Consider the following 18,675-nt stretch of genomic DNA (forward strand, 5'->3'; position numbering starts at 1 on the left):
GCTACAAATACTTGGGAGCATCATAGCCGAGCCCTTAGCTGCCCAACATCACGAGTTTGTTCGATTAGGGATTTGAGATTTTGTCCAAAATCCAAATACCAAAACCAACAACTCCCACATGACACATAAAACCATATTCAACACATAGAACCATAGATATGCCAAAGTGAGTAGTTAAAAACCACAACAACAAATCCCATTTTCCTTTCTTTTTGACTTCACCCAACAAACACTTAATCAACACTCAACCACTCTCACAACCAAAATGTAGGGACAAAAAAGAATTCAACTACAACTTTCGCTGCCAGAAGCGACTTGTAATAGGATCTACACTAAGTCACATAATACGCGTGCAATAGCGAAAGTGAGAGCGCCAATACGATCGTGGAAGCGTCTTTTAAGAACATCACAAACTATCAAAATTCAAGACAGTGAGGATTGAGAACGAGAACAAATAGTCCCATTGGAAGAATATGTGACCTAGGTCTGAACCCCAACCACGTAAATGAACAGTAAGAGGCAATGCTTAACCTGTACTATAGAGTATAGACTGGGAAGGTTACCTAACTGGCTAACTGGCCATGTTCTAATGCAACTAACTTGTCCGGATTTGTCTCTATAGTCGAAATCAACTACAGGCTGCTTGATATCGACTTATTGGTTAGCTTCTCGCTCAGAAACTCCAACAAATACTTAAGTGGGTTGTGGGTAGGGGTAGGAATTTTTTACACCACATGAGAACCCGACACGAAGTTAGCGGATTAGAATCAACTATTTCTAACACGAAACACTAATATGACACGACACGATAACACAAAAAGCTAAACAAGTCGGGTTAGGGTTGAGAGAATTCTAACACGACACGACACGAACACGATGCCCACCTCTAGTTGTGAGTTTGTTCCCGATTCGTTCCGTCTACTTGAGGCCATTGCACGTCCATCTCTAAAGCCAGTGTGATGGTCCAAAGTGAGAACCGGATCGTCTTGTAGCACCCGTAGGGAGACTGCCAGTTAATTCAGGATCTCAAAACAAAGGCCTAAAGCACAAAACTGCAATAACATCATTCTTGATTGAAAATAAACTCTTGCAAACGCAATGTAACTATTTTTTACACATGTAACCGTAGGGCCATCTTAGGTTTGTCAGGTCGTTAAATTTCAGGACTATGAGATTAGTCGAGGTAGACATAAGACGTCTGCATAAATTTCAGTTTCACGAGATTAGTCGAGGCAAACATAAGACGATGCAGACGTCAGTTATCAGAAATAAATGTTTTTGGGCACGTCATAATCCATACTCCAAGAGGAAATTTCCCAAGAGAAACGTTCCAATATGGCACTCACTAATAAGATATGGAACCAATTAAGATACCAAAGTAGCTAAACCCATCTGGACAGTACAACTCATTGTACCTCGTTAAACATTAGAGAAAGGCTCCCTTCCTTTATTGTGTGATAATTAATGAGCTTGGTAGCTCACCAACGTTCCAACGGCCACATTAAACCAAAAGGTACCAGTGGAAAAAGCAAAGTCTCATAAAAAAAATAATAGAAAGGGAAAAAAGTGAAAAAGGAAGCAAATTCATAATCAATCGATGGTGAACAATCAAAACTCTCGTTGAGTGATCAGGATGGATTTGGTTATGAAACTGAAAGGCAACACTGCATATCGCAATGTCAGTTCACTGCTGGAGAGAGATTTGTTCGTGAAACCGGGCAAACGTCGTAAAGCCAAGTCCAAGAACCGTTACGCTTCCATGTGATTCCGATATCCAACGCAAAGAATGCCAACTAAACAAGAAAACAAAAAAAGTGATTCAAGTCAAGTGGCAGGCATTATGATTCTAAAGCATAAGTAGGGTCACTACCAGGTGGATTTAGATGATTAACAACATGACTGACTGATACCTAACATCGAATTTAGCAGAAACATGTATTGACTCGGGGTGGTGCCGCTTTATTCCAGCCACTGTCAACCCGCCCAAGTTCTTCTGAAGAAATATGGGCAAACAAAGGACGGACAATAAATAAGAAAATATCCAAATGCTATGTAAAAGTGTGCTTCGCGTAAACTGAGCTTGGGGAGCTTATGTAATATTTTACATTTTTTGACTTTCGGGTGATGAGCTTACCTTGTCTTGAATGACAGAAAAATCCACCAAGTCAGGGTAATAGCGACCATTGAATCTTGCCCTTTCCGAAACATCAACTTTCCTGTATATGGAAAGAGAAGAATTAGTAGGTATTAAACATCACATAAAACATAATAAAAGCAAGGAGAAATAAACCTTAACTTGAAAATAACCTTCACAAACACACAAAAAAATAAAAAAAATAAAAAAAAATAAACCTTAACTTGAAACTGCCTTAATCAAGATAATAGTAAGAGCCAGCAGATTTTTGCTCTCTATCTTTCGTGGAGTCCAGCTTGTTGATTCGTGGGCGATAATTCGTAGGGTCACGCCTAAACGTTATGTCCAAATGCTGCAAAGACAAGATGCATTATTAACGTAGATAGACGTACGGAAAAGAAGGAGAAGAGGAAGGAAAGACTTCCCAACAAGGTAAAAGTATAAACAAGGACAGTAAATGATTGAACATCATCAATAACAACTAAGGAGACTCACATAGTACTAGATTACATACCACCCTTAAAGAGGCAGCACTATGTGTATTCAGTTCAACGTTTGGTAACTTTACTGGTAACAATGATCATACACATAAGTTAGTCAACCAGTGCGTTCAAATTGTACAGGCAATTATGCTCACGTTGTAGGAGCCAAGGCAATGCTATGTGTATCAATTTCACAAGACACAAACGATATAGAACCGTATATTCAATAAATTTAGAAAACAGAAATTCAAATGCAAGCCCAAAAATACCATAACGAGTACGATAATTACTATTTTCAACAACCTTACCGATATTTATAAGGGGTTTTGGGAGCTCATGATTGGTGGGAGGATTTGTGTTGACATTGTTGTTATTTTCTAGTTCTCCTAATAGCTTGTTGCACTATCTACTAAAGAAAGGAAAAATGGAAGGTGGGAATGAAGTGTGTGTACCGCAAGGAAATGATTCATCCCAGTTAGCAAAGATTCAGGAGACTTGGCTGTACAACCCACAGATGCTTTCCCATCAAACACAATTACTCTGTCAGCCAAGTAAGTTGCCATAATGAAGTCATGCTCAACAACAAAAGCAGTCTTCTTTGCATGGAAGATGAACCTCTTTATAACTTTGGAAGCTATGATTCGCTGCTCCGAATCAAGAAAAGCACTTGGTTCATCTATCAGATATATGTCTGCTGGCTGCACAAAGAACACCAAGTAGCAAGTCACTTGAAGCACACCACAGATATTTAGTGATCCTACCAATTAGACTTGGCGAAAAAGTCTCTTAAATTCATGTATACCAGCAGATCAAAATACAACCTCAACTTATGTAATAATGAATGCCTCTGTTGCTCTAAATTGCATATTTTTCTTTGCCCTGTCGTATTACATGCTATGGAACTCGTAGAAGATTTGACAAATTACAGAAGTCAACATTCATTTCTGGAATTCCGGAATCAGAAGTTATACCGAAATAACAAACTTTTGTTCTCCAGACAAGGCATATGTAAGTAAGGAGTCCTCCACACAGAATTTTTTGCCTCATAAATTGGAATGAGACAACTTCAATGTAGTGTCCGGAAAACTTAATCCACAATATGTCTTCCCAGTTTGTGCTTCCAAAATGGAAAGCAATTTAGTATTAAAGATGGTTTTTACACATTTCATGCTGAACATTGCCGAACAAGAGTGACATCATTAACAATTAAGCAAAAAACCTTGCGAAAAAGCTAATGAACCTTTTTGAGTAATTTATAACATAATAAAACTCTGGTAAGCAAAACAACCATAACAGCGGAGGTGTCACCCAGGCAGGAAAGTTAGTCACACCACAATCCAACAAGATTTGATACACATTCAAACTCTCTTATCCAATTCATGCTATTGTCCTCAGAACAAATTGGTTTTGAACAAGAGTGTACCAGCCTTTCACTGCCTGATCGTGCAAAAATACTTCTCAGTGAATCCCAGTGATAATTAGAAGTTGGCAGTTATTAGATCCATGCAAATCATCTGCTAGTAAACAAGGACCAGAATTTTTTTTATCTAAAAAAGGCACTCATATTCACGGATGAAGGTCCAACTGAATGGTGTCATGGTTATAGTCCATATCACAACAACTTTACAATACAAGGACACATGAAATTTGTTCAAGTACCTACACTGTGTCTACATAGAAGAAAGACTACTACTACTTGAACAGATGAATAGGAAAGAAGAGAGAATAACTTAAGGAGATATGCCTCACCACTATAGGTTGAGAGGTGGATTTCAAAGTACACAGGAAAAAAAGAATGGATGCAAATGAAATATTTGCATGCAATAAAAGGCTTAAAATAAAACTTGGTTAAGAGGCCTCAAAATTAATAATTAGGAAAAGAAACTTGGTTCAAGTAATCGAGTAAGAACTAGGAACTTATATAGAAACAAGATAAATCTTGCTAAATTGAAATAACCAAACCTAAGCAAATTAAGCCTTTTGCCCAAACCTAATCTAACTGGGCTCTACTACATTAATCCTTTTTCTCACCATTCTGCTCTGTCAATGGCCGTGCACTCAGTTAATATAATGACATCCCACAAAATCATAATATACGAGGTGGTTATAGCCAACAACAGAAATGTTGCAGGGCACACTCATAAAAGTTAATTACGACAACTAAGAAACAGAAAGGTTACCTTTCCAAGACAGAGGCATAATGCAACTCTTTGCAATTCCCCACCAGAGAGATTCACAACTTTAAGATCCATCAATTGCTCAATCATCAGAGGCTTAATTACATCAGAAATGAACTGAGGGTGCACATATGACCCTCGAATTTTCTGGTGCAGCAGGTCTCTGACTGTAGACTCAAATTTTGTAGCTATCTTTTGTGGCTTATATGAGACATTGAATTCAGGTATTTCCACGGTAGAAGCCTCCACCGTATCAGGATGTAATAAACCAGCCTGCAACAGGTAAGAAAACAGTAAGGAATAATCAGCAGTGACGAATCGTCAAGAGAATTAAGATTTTGATGTCTTAACATCACAGTATCACACAGAATGCACTAAATATAGTAGGACTATGATGCACCGACACGGACACTGATACCGACGCGGATACCGAAACCGACACCGGGACACGGGAATTCTAAAAAAATGGGGACACGGACACGGCGGGGGACACGCCACGTGTATATATATTTATTTATTTATATATATAAATAATTAATTAATTAATTATTGTTTAGCACCCAGGAATTTTAAAAAATTATAATTTGGCCCCAAATTTTTTTAAAAAAATTACAGTTTGACCCTCAATTTTTTCAAAAATTACAGTTTGGCCCCCAAAATTTTTAAAAAAATTGCAGTTTGGCCCCTGCCTTGTCCCCATCGGTGTCCCCAGCCGTGTCCCCATGAAAAATTCAAATTAAATTATGGGACACGCCACGTGGCGTGTCCCGTACGTATCCCCGCGGTGTCCCCGTGTCCGACACTGCGATACCTCGACCTCTAGAGGTGTCGGTGCTTCATAGCAGTAGGGTTATCAATGCTGAACATATAGGGCAATTGAAGCTTTAATTTACAATTTTAAATATGTTTAATTGTATTTGATCAATTGATATATTTAGTTTCACTTCAGTTTTTAGATATTTAAAAAGTAAGGATAAGGATAATGATCATCCCCTCTCCAAATTAGGATTCAAGTTTTCTTTTTATGATGGCTCTTAGCTTGTAAATAGACCATTTGTCCTTGGAAACCGGTAGGTTTGATTAATCAGAACTGAGTTTAAGGCCGTGGCCTTGTGTTAGGGTTGTGGCCCATTTGTGCAACCTTTCTTCCCCCCTTCTCATCCCTCCGCTCTGTACGACTAAAGAAACGGCCACTACAGAAACACCAATACTCTGATCCGTAAAGCAGCAGTACCGCTGCCTCTATACATCCAGTTTACACCACGACATCTGAACCCTACCTTGCCAGAACTTCACAGCCACCAATAAAAACCCAACCAGTTCGGCCAGCTCTGGTCCAATCTGAACACAGCTATTTTGTCCTTCTTGCCATCCGCTGGTTTTGGTAGGTTCATTATGGCTTGTGAGCTTTTTTCAATACGTCCTGGGTGTGAGAGATTTTACATCGTCCAGCAAGTTATTTCAGCTTATCAGTGAACGCTGGCATGTTGTCGTTAATTCTTGTATGGTCCCATATGGTAATACTTGTATGGTCTGCACAGGGGATGTCCAAAGGAAAGGAGTAATCGACACGTCAATTGTCCAATAGTCGGGTAAATGGCAGCTCTTGGCCAAGAATGAGCTTGACTTAATGGGCAGGATGACAAACCACCAATCAACACGGCATGCGCCTTTGAAATGATCACTCCGAGTCAATATTTTGAAGCGAACTCAAGGTCAAGTATTCTAAATTGACGGTTGCGGGATGGAGGTCTTGTATTTATCTGTTTTCAGTAGGGGTTTTCCGTGGATTGTGCATTTGGGTAGGAAGATAGACAAGTGATTTTGACCAATTAGAAGAAAGAGGAAAGAACCCATTGATTTTCATGCATGTAGGTACTAACACGTTTATTTTCAATTTGTGAAGAAGACAGCAAACAAATTAGGGAGCTTTTTTCAATCAGAACAGATTTGCCCAAATTTTGTTAGGTTTTCTTCTCATTGGCCTCTCGAATTTACCTAGATTATACCCAGATTTTCTTCTCGTCGAATCTTTGTTTTTACGTACGTTTGTGTGTGTGTGTGTGTGTGTGTGAGAGAGAGAGAGAGAGAGGTGGCTGCAGATTGGCTCACCGGAGATGGGTTCGCCGGCTATGGTGACGTCAGAGTTGGAAGAAAACAGTGGTGTGTCGGTGACTGGTGAGGGTGGAGAGAGAGTGATTAGGTGAGATGAAAAGAGGAGGGAGAGTGTACAATTTTAATGCTCTAAATCTCAGCCATTCATTTGAATGGTTGAGATTGAGTGTCAAATTTTGTGTCAAAAGATGTGTGAGGGGAACCAGCCCCTATATACACACACACACACACACACACATACATACATACCTCACCCTCTCCCCACTAATATTTTTATCCCAGTCCTTACTTTCTTTGCTCGACTAAGTCTCGCTCAACCAAATTCATTGCTCCATTCATTAGCCATTGAAGGTCAACACCATCCAGACGGCTCCTACAGGTGTTGATTTAATTCATATTTGGTGGACCTCATCACCAGTTCAAGAAACAAAACAATTCGGCACAAGAAGAAAATCAAGCAGTTTTCATAGTCAAAATAGTTGATTCTTTGGCATGGACGATTTCAATATTTTGAAGCGAACTCAAGGTCAAGTTCTTTTTCTCAATGGAGGAGAATACCAAACCGAGCCATAAGTCCCGATCATGTGGGGAAGGGAGGAGAATGATGTGGAATAGCTAAGGCACTAGGAGGTTTAATTTTTGATGATTTTCAAAATGTTCTATTGTATTTCGTTATTCGATTTTCATTGGAGCTTTAATTTTTGATGATTTTCAAAATGTTCTATTGTATTTTGTTATTCGATTATCATTTAGTTTCACTTAAAAGTTTTAGATAATTAGGAATAAGGATAATGATTATCTCCTTTTCAAATTAGGATCTCTAGTTTCCTTTTTAATCAGGGGCTCTTAGCTTATAAATAAGACCATTGGTCAATGTAATGGTTGGAGTTTGATTCATGAGAACATAGTTTAAGGCTGTGGACTTGTGTTGCCCATTTTTGCTACCCTTTTTCCCCCCCTTCTCATCCCTCCATGAGCCGCATCAGTTATAGTTCATATGCAGATTTAAACCACAAAATCGGACCTGAGAGTTGTGCATGGACATTGACTTTGGCTGTGACCTATAAGGCTAAGTATACCAAGGTTAAATGCACACTATGCGTATGTTTTCTTGATAATTTTATGTGGAGCAATATTGGGTGTATATAATCATTGAATATCGTAAGCAAACCAATTGTGCAAGTCTATCAGGTAAAAGTGATCGCCAGCATTTGTATGAACGTAGATTTTCCCATCCCATTCTCTCCCAGCATTATGCATATGTTTTCTTTAGAATTTTATGTGGTGTAATATTGGTTATATATGATTATTGCATATTATAATACGAAAGCCAATCATGCAAGTATATCAGGTAAAAGTGATCACCAGCATTCGTATGAATGTAGACTTTCCTGTCCCATTCTCTCCCAGCATTACAATGATCTGCGAGTCAGTAAATTCACCCGCGAGTACATCCAACTTGAAATTACCCAGGGTTTTACTCATGGTTGGGTATTTATAACGGGAATATGTCTGAATCTCCTCCTGATTCCCTTCTGGAGTCTCAGCCACCTAAAACAGTACGTTAATAAAGGCACGAAAGAAAATCCAAAACAAAGCAGTCAATAATTCAGTAATCTTTACCTTAAAAGTAAGTGATTCATCTCGAAATCTTAGATTTTCTGTCGGGATAAATCCAGCCAAGAAAACGTTAATGCCTTCTCTTACCGACAAAGGAAGAGTAACAACTCCATAGACTCCTTCCTTCCCGTATAAGCAGCAAATATAGTCCGATAGATAATCTAGTACACTAAGGTCATGCTCCACTACAATGACATAGCTGAGAAGGGAAGAAAGCCAGAAAGGGTTGGAACAACGTAAACAGAAATACGATTTATCATCCAAAGCTTACATTAAAAGGAAAGAAAGGGAAAAAAAAAGGTAGCTTGTTGCAACAAGAGTAACATAGCTATTTTTAGGTGGGAGTTGTACACGAAATTGGAAGTATAAGAGTACAATGCAAAGTGTGAAATGGCAATTCAAGACAAATTCCAAAGGATTAACAAGCCAAAAGTGTTCTCTTTGAGGAGTGAACAGAGAATTTTCAGAAGAGTACAATGCAAAGTGTGAAATGGCAATTCAAGATAAATTCTAAAGGATTAACAAGCCAAAAGTGTTGTCTTTGAGGAGCGAACATGAGAATTTTCAGAACTCATTCATGTAGCTGAGGTTTTGAATCCCTCATGTAATCTGAGGTAATGATGAACAAATGATAGAAAGATTTTGACACTTGTAAGTCCTTCGCTAAAACCACTGTTTCCCATTGCTAAAACTACTACTACCCTGTTAATAAGAGGCCGACAAATCTAGGAGACTATTATCTGAATTGGCATGCTTGCATTGCAAATGCTGGGAGACTCTTAACTGAATTGACATGCTCATATGCCAAAAGTGGGGAGACTAATTGAATTGATGTGCTCACATGCCAAATCAATACAGGCCATACAGCCCTGTTGCACAATGCTCTATTTGTTATCTAATTATGTTAAGGTATCAGCAAAACTGAAAGTTTGAGCCAATGTGCAGCTTCCAAATTAGGTCAGATCAAGATATCCGAACAACTGGAAAAGGCAAATGAAACTCTCTGATGACAAAGGCTAAAGCTTTAATCAAGTTCAACAAGCCAAGTTGAAATCGCATTCCGGATATTTTGCAGACCATTGTCAAGTTTTATGCATCTAGTGGATCAGGGTTAACTGAAAGTTTGTTTTCAGTTAAATGGAATGCAGGCTGAAAATACGTTGTGAGATTGATAAGAAAAGCTTTTTCGTCCATGAAGCTTACTTTGTAAAAATACAAGGGCCTGAGATAAAAATGCAGCAATGAATGCATTTAACGCAAGCTCTCATTAATTTATTCTACATTTAAAGCATTTGTTTTTTGACATATGAACAGATTTGCAACGCATCGAGCATGAGAAGTTTAACAAGGAAAACAGAAAGCTGTGCTCTAAGAAGTACAGATACGAATACAGGACAAGGACATGGGGACTTGTATTGCTCCAAAAGTTAGAAAACCGTCACACTGGGGACCCATCAAATATGATAAAACTATATCTTGGAGGCATTTTATGAACTTATAAAAAAACAGAGTTTCTATTTGGGATTAAAAAAAAAAAAAAAAAGATTCACAGTAGGAAGATACAAAACAGACATTCACAAACTAAGTGATCAAGAACAAAGCATTTTCTACTTTGTGAGCAAAAGAAAAAGAACTCTGCAGTCATTGGTAAGTTTGGCCCTGCCCCACCTCTTAAAATCATCATGACATTCCACCATGTCCCCAGCATGTCCTAGCATACACCCAACATGTATCCAACACTCGTTGGACAGGGATATATGATGCCAACAGACGTGCTCGTACAACTAGTGTGTCACAGAGGCATTAATGAAGAAATAATTCAACGAAAATGAAAGTACCTCAAGTGAGATACAAATGGAACAAAGGATGGTTATGCAAATGACAATAAATGTACAGGACAGTTAAACAAACTATTATAAGGAAACTAAGAGAATACCTGTTAGGTCTCAGCAAAGATCGAATAACTTTCGCTGCTTTGAGCCTTTGTTTCACGTCAAGATAACAGGAAGGCTCATCGAACATGTATATGTCAGCATTTTTAATAGCAGTTCTAGCTATAGCAAATCTCTGAAGCTCTCCACCAGACAGATTTTTGATCTCATGGTCAAGAACAGTATTAAGCTCTAGTTCTCGACATATTTCTTCCCTTGTTCCTTTCTCATCGCTTTCCTCAAGCAACTTGCCAACACTTCCGCACAATGATTTTGGAAGGTTATCAACATATTGTGGTTTGATTATTGCCTGCAAATTTTAATTAAAACTAGTTGATAGAACATAAAAGAAGATACTGAGCGAGTATAACCATGAAAGCCAATCTTTTCTATTGTTCTCTTGTAACCCAAGGCCTAAGCTTGTAGGATGGAGTCCCACCCAAAACCTAAAGTTTCTATTGGCTCCAAAACTCTAAAATACAAAATACAATGAGTGACGCAGCAACAAGAGCAAGAAAATGAAAATTGTAACATATATATGAAAATTTTAAGATACATCTATGTGTGAAATTTGTTGCTTTAAAGCTGAAATTGAGATCAACTGGGAACATTTTAAACAAGGTTTTAGGATTATTTAAAATTCATCTTTGTCTAGTTAGTTTCTAAATGAATCAGGTAGCATTATAACTTAGTGGTATCCTGAGAATTTGCAGAATTTCTGGACACTGGCCGTAGAGGTCCCCCGTCCCCCATGGGTTATCACAACTTATGTAATTGATAAAGCATTGTGATTGGGTTTTTATTTATGATTCGTTCTTTTTTTTTTTTTGACAAGTTATCCGACCCCAAGTGATTGGGACATAAGGCTCGGTTTGGTTATAAGTTTTATTTATGATTCGTTCTTGGCTTTAGATAGGTTCTCTTTCGAAGTAGGAAGTCAAAATCCTAATGCAACAGGAGCAACCTGAAGTCCTATAAAGTCAAAAGTAAAATAATTATGTGCTTATAACCCTCTTTCCTACTCATGTGATGCAACTGTAGCCACAAGTGAGATGCTTATTTCTTCGAGTGATTCCTATAGAACCATGAATATATTAGTCTCTCATTCAACCGCCAAGCATCATTGTTAGAAAGAACATGAGAGTCAAAAAAGTTACTGTTCACAGGTATTGGTCATAGAGCCCAGAACAACTTCAAACGGGCTATAAAATCCTGTATTTTCATTCTCAGAACCCTGCCCTTTTGCTGCCACATATAAACCAAAAGCTTCTACAGTTCTACCATCGCTACTGTGCACTCTGTTTCGCCTCACTACTAGTAGAAGACTGCTACAACTGCTTTCTCTCCGAGTTTAATGAAGGATGATACTACGGTCAGTACAATGTTATTGCAAAGAGGACTGTGGAATATCATATGCATCACAACAGTCCACAATACAGATTGGGCTACAGACTTGTCTAAGAGGAGATAGCATAATATGCGCTACTAGAAGGGAGCAACATAAGTTGAATAAAGGATGATTCTATGGTATACTCCAAGTCTCTCCAACTGGCTTGCTTCAAGCGCAGAGTTTTTTAATTTAACAGCAGAAAGGATTCCAAAGGAACATATCGGATACAATAATTTGTGGGACAATTTCAAGAGGGTTTTTGGATAATTTCAAGAGGATATTCCATGGTGTATGATATTTGCAGATGACATTGTCCTCGTAGATGAAACTGCTAGAGGTGTTAATACGAAACTAGAAATTTGGAGGGAAGCATTAGAGTCAAAGGGTTTTCGGATAAGTAGGAGTAAAATTGAGTATATGGTGTGCAAGTTTAGTGGTACCAGTAGTGTGCATGAAGAAAGAGTGATGATCCAAGACCAGGAGATACCAAAGACCAACAGATACCAAAGAGTGATCATTTTAGGTATTTGACTCAATTATTAGTAGAGATAAAGAGATTGCTGATGATGTGACCCATAGGATCCAAGTGGGGTGGCTCAAGTGGAGGAGCGCTACTCCAGCGATGCTTTATGGGACAGAATGTTGGCCTATTAAGAAACAACATGTGAGCAAAATGAGTGCCGCGGAATGAGAATGTTGAGGTGGATGTGCGGTAAGACTAGACGAGACAAGATTAGAAATGAAACAATTCGTGAGATGGTAGGTGTAGCACCTATACAGGAGAAGTTGAGGGAAAATAGGCTAAGGTGGTTTGGGCATGTCTACCATATACCAGAAGATGCAGTAGTTAAGAGAGCGGATAGGATAGCTCTAGGTAGCAATGCTACAGGGAGGGGTAGACCTAAATTGACATTAGAGGATGTTATGCGCAAAGATATGAGTATAATGGGTTTGTGTGAACAAGTGGCCCTTGACAGAGCTCAATGGAGGAAACGGATTCATGTAGCCGACCCCAAGTGACTGAGACATAAGGCTCGGTTTGGTTTGGTTTGGCATAAATTGGGTAGTATGATGCTTAAGGATATATAAGAAGGTAGGAACACTACCAAGAATAAATAAGATAAGCTCCAAGCATATACTTTCATATTGTCATGAAAAGTAGATGCGAGCAACTTGTTTGTTCAAGACAAGTCAGCATGTTAGTTAAGGAATGTATAGAAATTTGAAGCACTTAAATACTCAAATTCATCATTTTTCTAAGGCTCAAAGCCATCCACGAGGGGTGAACTAACGCAACAACCGCCAAATATTATGGACTACGGAGAATGCCCTTGCTAAAAATGAACATTTGTGGTCTGAAAATTGTTGTTGAAGGATTAAATCCTACATAGCTGAAGTTTATGAGGAGGAAGACGTTCAAATGTACCTAAGCCAAAGATGACCAAATTATCAAAGCAGAAAAGGTTGCAGCATGAGTCAAAGGCACCAAAAAAGAGTTTCATATATTCCCTTGAAGAGGCTTGAGCTCTACAAAGCACTAAAACTTTCATAAGCTGTAGTGGCTGAAGAACAAAAGGAACAAAAGCCACTGGCCCTGAGCTCAATACACTTCAACATGGATTTGTTGTTTCCCAAGTCCTGTAATCCAGAGACAACAGAACTTTCCATTCAGCTTCCTCCTAAGAAGCACAAACAGTTTTTAATGGGGGTTTATTTGCTGGTCTTTTTGGTTTAGATTGGTTTTGGAAGCCAAAAGCTGTGCTTTCTATTTTCTATTTTGAATGTCAAAAAGTACTGTTAGAAAAATAAGTTCGAAACAGTTTTAAATTATCAATATCAAAAAAAAAAAAAAAACAATACTACCAAAGGACATGAGAAGGCACTAAAGCCCATTACAGTAACTCCTAAAGACTGGAATAAATGCATTTTTTATCTCAGTTGCTTTTAGATCCAACACTTTCTCTAATTTGATTGTACTTCCTTTTCCTTTATGAAAGAAGACGAAGAGGGGGTTTCTAAGCACAAGGTCTGTGACTGTGAGCTCCAAGTACACTAGTACCGGGGATTATATCGTAACTTGTCTAGAGTACAAACTGAGGAAAGCAAACTATTAAACGAATAAATTGAGACTCAATAACATCATTCAAAATTTTGAAGTACAAACTACTGACCAAATTTGACTGGAATGAGAGATGGCGACAGCATTTTTCTCTAGATAGAAAATTAAGGCAGCTAAATGCCCACTATCTGATACCTACGCTAATTTTTCAAAATGCCTTTTCACGAAAAGGAGGAATAACTTTTCTGTTTTCCACACCAGAATATGTTTATGGAAGTACCTGGTACAAGGTCCATTTGAAAGGCGCAAGGGAGCAAATTTCAATACCAGTGGCATGAGCTCAAACTCATCATGCTTAAATTTTTTCTATTGCATTTCAACAACAAAAAGAGAGCAAAAAACAAATTCTTGTTTCAGAAAAAAAACTAACAGCCTTGAAGATTACGTTCTCATAATTTTCAATTCCTTTAATGATATCATCAATTGCCACTGAGATTAAATTACTCATGTTGAAAGAGCATTGAAGTGTGTCACCTTCAGGTTTTCCTCAAGAATGCGGGTGAAATAACTCTGTAGCTCTGATCCTCTGAAGTATGTCAGTATTTCCTGCCAATCAGGAGGACTCTGCAGAGGAAAACACGCGAAATTGCACATCATTGCGCATCAAGGAACAATGACAACTGAAAGTAATACCAGATGATTCTGTACATTAAAACGGCCTAGATTTGGTTTCAACATGCCAGCCAATACTTTAAGAGCCGTTGACTTCCCAATGCCATTTTTGCCAACTAAGCCAAGAACATGTCCCGGACGAGGCACTGGTAACCTGGATTCAAAATTTTCAGTTAGCTCCATCTACTACAAGTGCAAAGAAACCATCACAATAATCTACGACCTTAAGAAAAAGCACCTGTGCAATTTGAAGGTGTTTGGGCCATAACGATGGGTGGTGTCTTTATCCAAATCTTTCGGCAAATTGATGATTTCTATAGCATCAAATGGACATTTCTACACCGAAACAAGCATCAGTGGTCAATTCAGGACATCTGGCTAAAATTTAGGAAGACAAAATCAAAGAATAAGGCAAGCGTGTACAACCTTAACACATATACCACAACCAATGCATAACTCCTCTGATATGAAAGCAATGGAGGAACTTTGAGTGACCTCAATACAATGTTTACCTGTAAGGAAAACATTTCAAGATAAAACAAAAATCACCATACCAAAACAAACAAATGAGAAAGTAATCCTTTGAGTGCAGATGATCTCGAGACAAAGTTTACTAGTAGTTAGTATAGCAGGACCATTGCACGATCAAAGAAAATTGAACTGTAATGAACTCTCATATATTCCGTTCAACCTTTGGAAATTCAGTACTCCACAGCTGACTTAGTTTAAACTTATTAACAGCAAAACATTGTATTAAATTAAGTTTCTTATTTCAAGTGTGAAAATATGTATCAAAGCAATGGAGGAACTGTGAGTAACCTCGATACAATATCCACTTGTCAGGAAAACATTTTATGATAAACCAAATACGACAAAGCCAAAATCACCATACCAAAACAAAACAAGTAGATGTGTAAGTAATCATTGAGTGCAGATGATCTCGATACAAGGTTTACCCGTAGAAATACTTTGGGGGGGGGGGGGGTGGAAATCTAGTTGGGAATATGATACGGAAATAGTTAAAATTAAACTGTAATAAACTCTCATATCAATGGCGGCTTCAGGTATTTGTAGCAAAGTGTTCAACAATTACGTTAACTCTACTAGTTCTATTAAGCAACAATATAGACACAAAATCTTACAATGCCGCCGACGAATTTTCATAATTCAATCAAATCAAAATTAAACCGGCACATTAACCCACTATCTTTTTTCGAGAAATGATGGCAAATAGGTTGGCATGGAACTTTTTGGAGATATGCTTCTCTTATTTCATCCCTATCTTACATTGGCATGAAAAGATTTATTGTCAGTCCTAAATCTGAGGGAATATCGTTCAAATCAAGAAGTCTTAGCTTATACCGCCAAAAAATTTCGTAGAAGATGAATATTACAGCATAGTTGAATTCCCTCTTAAGAAATTTGTCCATAACTTCATAAATTAAACAAACTAAAAATTAGAAGTAGTTAGCGGCATGAATACTAAATTAGTACTTGTAGACCAAAGGCAATGGAAACAGAGTCGACCTTCATTGAGTCTTCTTTTTTTTAAATAAAAAAGTTGTAATTCCAAGTGTGGACTTTGTTTTGGCTAATGATAGGTGTTCAGAATACGATAGACTCGTGTGAAATTTTCTACTCTTTTTTATGTGAAAAACATTCACCATTATCCTTAATGTGCCCCACTAATGTAAATTTCTGTGAGATCACCAATGTGTCAATACAGAATTCATAAGTTTTGAAACTTGCATCTTTTCACATGATACTATTTTCCTACACTGGTATGGGCAAGTTGGCAAAGAGGCACTGGCAGTGGCACACACATCCAATGGGTGTATAGCTTAACACACTGGAAATATTTTTCACAAATTTACTAGCAGTGATTTTTTGTGGCTTTATTTGAACACCCAACCCAGTAGATTCTGAACAGCCGGCTGAACTCCCCTGAAATTATTTTGTTTTAAATTTACCAGTATTACTTTTCTTAGGCTTTGTTTGAAAACCCCATCCAATATAGTATTAACACCCCATTAACCAATTAATCATCCTCAACTGAACACCAACTACAATAGCCCACAACAAAAACTTATTCAAAAGAACAAGGAAAAAGAAGGATTTTAACCATAAATTGCTTTACCCAAACCAAAAGAAAAGTTGATCCATTTTGGAGAGTTTTACCCCTGACTTTTCTGTGGGCTTCACGGCTTTAATTAGACATTCAAGTTCATCATTACATTGTTGATATGGGATCCAACAAAAATTTTGCAGAACTCAAGATCTTGCTAGAAAGTTGGTGAGACCAAGAACCATGCGAATATGTGATATTAGATTAGTTTATTTGCGTTTGAAATTGGGTTGTTGACCATGCCTGTCGCCATTGCAACAGGTAAAAGAAATCTTTCGGCAATGAAACACATACAGAGTAATATTCTGTATAGCCAAATTGGAGATCGGTGAGTGAACGGATGTTTGCTTGATACCATTGATAACGAGCCTATTATGCAATTGTTTCAAAATATGACAACTCACATTAATATAACGTGGAATATCTAAACAAATGAAGGAAAGGAGAACACCAAATAAATGCAGTCTTCTTTTTACACAGTTTCCTCACCAAAAATCAATTTAAAAGAAGGGTTTCCAATCGCGCTATTGAGGAACGTAACGGTATGATGATACAGCCATATATCGGCCAATATCACACCCGTATCAGCTGATGAGTAAGTAAATAACGATATGGAAGGTCCTAAATCCTTTTATGTAATGGCACATACAATACATAACGGACTTTACTTAAAACCCTGCTTAAAAGAGATAAAATTTCGATTATGGGAAACCAGAGAAAAAGGAGTATTACCAGCCATGACGACGGGACAACCCCGCTTGCACTCTTGGCGGCACTTCTTGGGTTTGCATCGATCGGAGTTGACGACTGCAATCCGAGGCAACTTCTCCGGCGCCATTGTATGAAATTAATTATTGGTTGATTGATTTACTGGCTGGTTGGAAACCCTAAACAAAACGAGGAAAGAAACAGAGAGAGAGAGAGAGAGACGAGGCTGTCGGTTTTCAATCTGGCGGTAGAGAGGAGAGGAACCCGACTGGAAATTGCGTGTCTTGCCGATCAAGTAAAAGGGTTGATTTTTTCATTCCATTCCACACGAGGGTATTAAAAAAAGAGAAAAACTTATTTACGGAGCTGTGAATAAGTTTTACGGCGCACAATTTCGGGCGTTAAAAAGTGTTTTGAAGAATTCGGATCGAAAATAATCTATTAACGATTATAGATATTAATGGATCAATTATTGTTAATAGATTGTTTTCGATCTAGGTCGTCCAAAATATTTTTGGACGGCTGAGACTGCGCGGAGTCTTGAATAAGTTTCTCTCATTAAAAAAGGGAGAGGATCCCGTTCAATCTTTCCTTCCAACCAATCCGATCCAGTTTTGGACAGTCTTTTTTAGGCCCATAATAATGATCGGAATCGTTCACTTTTTAAAGCATGTTGAGAAAATTGACCACTCCAAAAATCATGTTGATCAGATATCGTTTGATATGATATCGAAATTTTATTTTTTGAAAAAGCAACAACGTGTAATTCTGATATAAATTTAACCGTGGGCAAGGTGGTAGCCCCGGCTCATATCCGTACCTCGGTTGATCGGATTGTTTTACTTCCTCTCCTTTACTTGGAAGAAGAAAATTCTACTTAGATCATAAACTTGTGTGAATGTTAAAAAGTCTAAAGAAAACTTTTTTTGTGAAATTCTTCCCAAGTTGGTTACATGTGTGAATGTCAAGTAATATCGAAGTTAATCATTATGTGTTAAAGTTAAATATTAGTAGGTCAATTGACATAGATCGTTACATGTGGTATTAAAGCTTAATACCAATCGAAAAGTGTGGAACAATTCCGACAATAGACAAGCTTGTGAACTTAACATTCTTAAGCTAGTATTTGTCTTGTATTACTGGGTGGGTGAGAGTTGTTGGACCATGAGATCCAACGAGAAGTTGCAAGAGAGATTGTGAAATCGGTCCCCGGCCCACATTAATTAGACATGTTAATGTTGAGTAGTACATATGACAATGGC

The 18,675-nt window shown here is 37.9% G+C and overlaps 1 protein-coding gene across 7 annotated transcripts; it reads right to left on the reverse strand.

Annotated features, from left to right (window-relative positions):
- Window positions 1-1,415: 1,415 nt before the first annotated feature.
- Window positions 1,416-17,725, reverse strand: LOC131319526 (ABC transporter E family member 2-like). 7 transcript variants are annotated; one of them, XM_058349811.1, is made up of 14 exons: window positions 17,438-17,724; window positions 15,007-15,092; window positions 14,819-14,916; window positions 14,617-14,734; window positions 14,443-14,532; window positions 10,465-10,769; window positions 8,532-8,727; window positions 8,274-8,459; window positions 4,797-5,066; window positions 3,069-3,314; window positions 2,359-2,486; window positions 2,135-2,216; window positions 1,911-1,990; window positions 1,416-1,793 (listed from the first exon to the last, which is right to left on the reverse strand). In XM_058349811.1, the coding sequence occupies exons 1-11, from the start codon at window positions 17,541-17,543 to the stop codon at window positions 2,370-2,372; spliced, it is 1,818 nt and encodes a 605-aa protein (XP_058205794.1). In that variant the 5' UTR covers window positions 17,544-17,724; the 3' UTR covers window positions 1,416-1,793; window positions 1,911-1,990; window positions 2,135-2,216; window positions 2,359-2,369. The 7 variants fall into 7 exon arrangements, with proteins under 7 accessions (XP_058205794.1, XP_058205795.1, XP_058205793.1 ...); XM_058349812.1 differs by having other exon boundaries at window positions 2,353-2,486; XM_058349810.1 differs by having other exon boundaries at window positions 1,911-1,993; window positions 2,353-2,486.
- Window positions 17,726-18,675: the final 950 nt, after the last annotated feature.

The sequence above is a fragment of the Rhododendron vialii genome, chromosome 3a (assembly GCF_030253575.1).
Source record: "Rhododendron vialii isolate Sample 1 chromosome 3a, ASM3025357v1".
Lineage (NCBI taxonomy): Eukaryota > Viridiplantae > Streptophyta > Magnoliopsida > Ericales > Ericaceae > Rhododendron > Rhododendron vialii.

What these genes read in the sequence shown, in the direction of transcription:
- LOC131319526 (XM_058349811.1), bottom strand. Translation starts at nt 17,543, where the DNA reads ATGGCGCCGGAGAAGTTGCCTCGGATTGCAGTCGTCAACTCCGATCGA. An exon ending in AACACCTTCAAATTGCACAG is followed by an intron (nt 14,735 to 14,818) that starts GTGCTTTTTCTT and finishes TTTTGAATCCAG; the next exon opens with GTTACCAGTGCCTCGTCCGG. An exon ending in TTCTTGAGGAAAACCTGAAG is followed by an intron (nt 10,770 to 14,442) that starts GTGACACACTTC and finishes TAAAATTTGCAG; the next exon opens with GCAATAATCAAACCACAATA.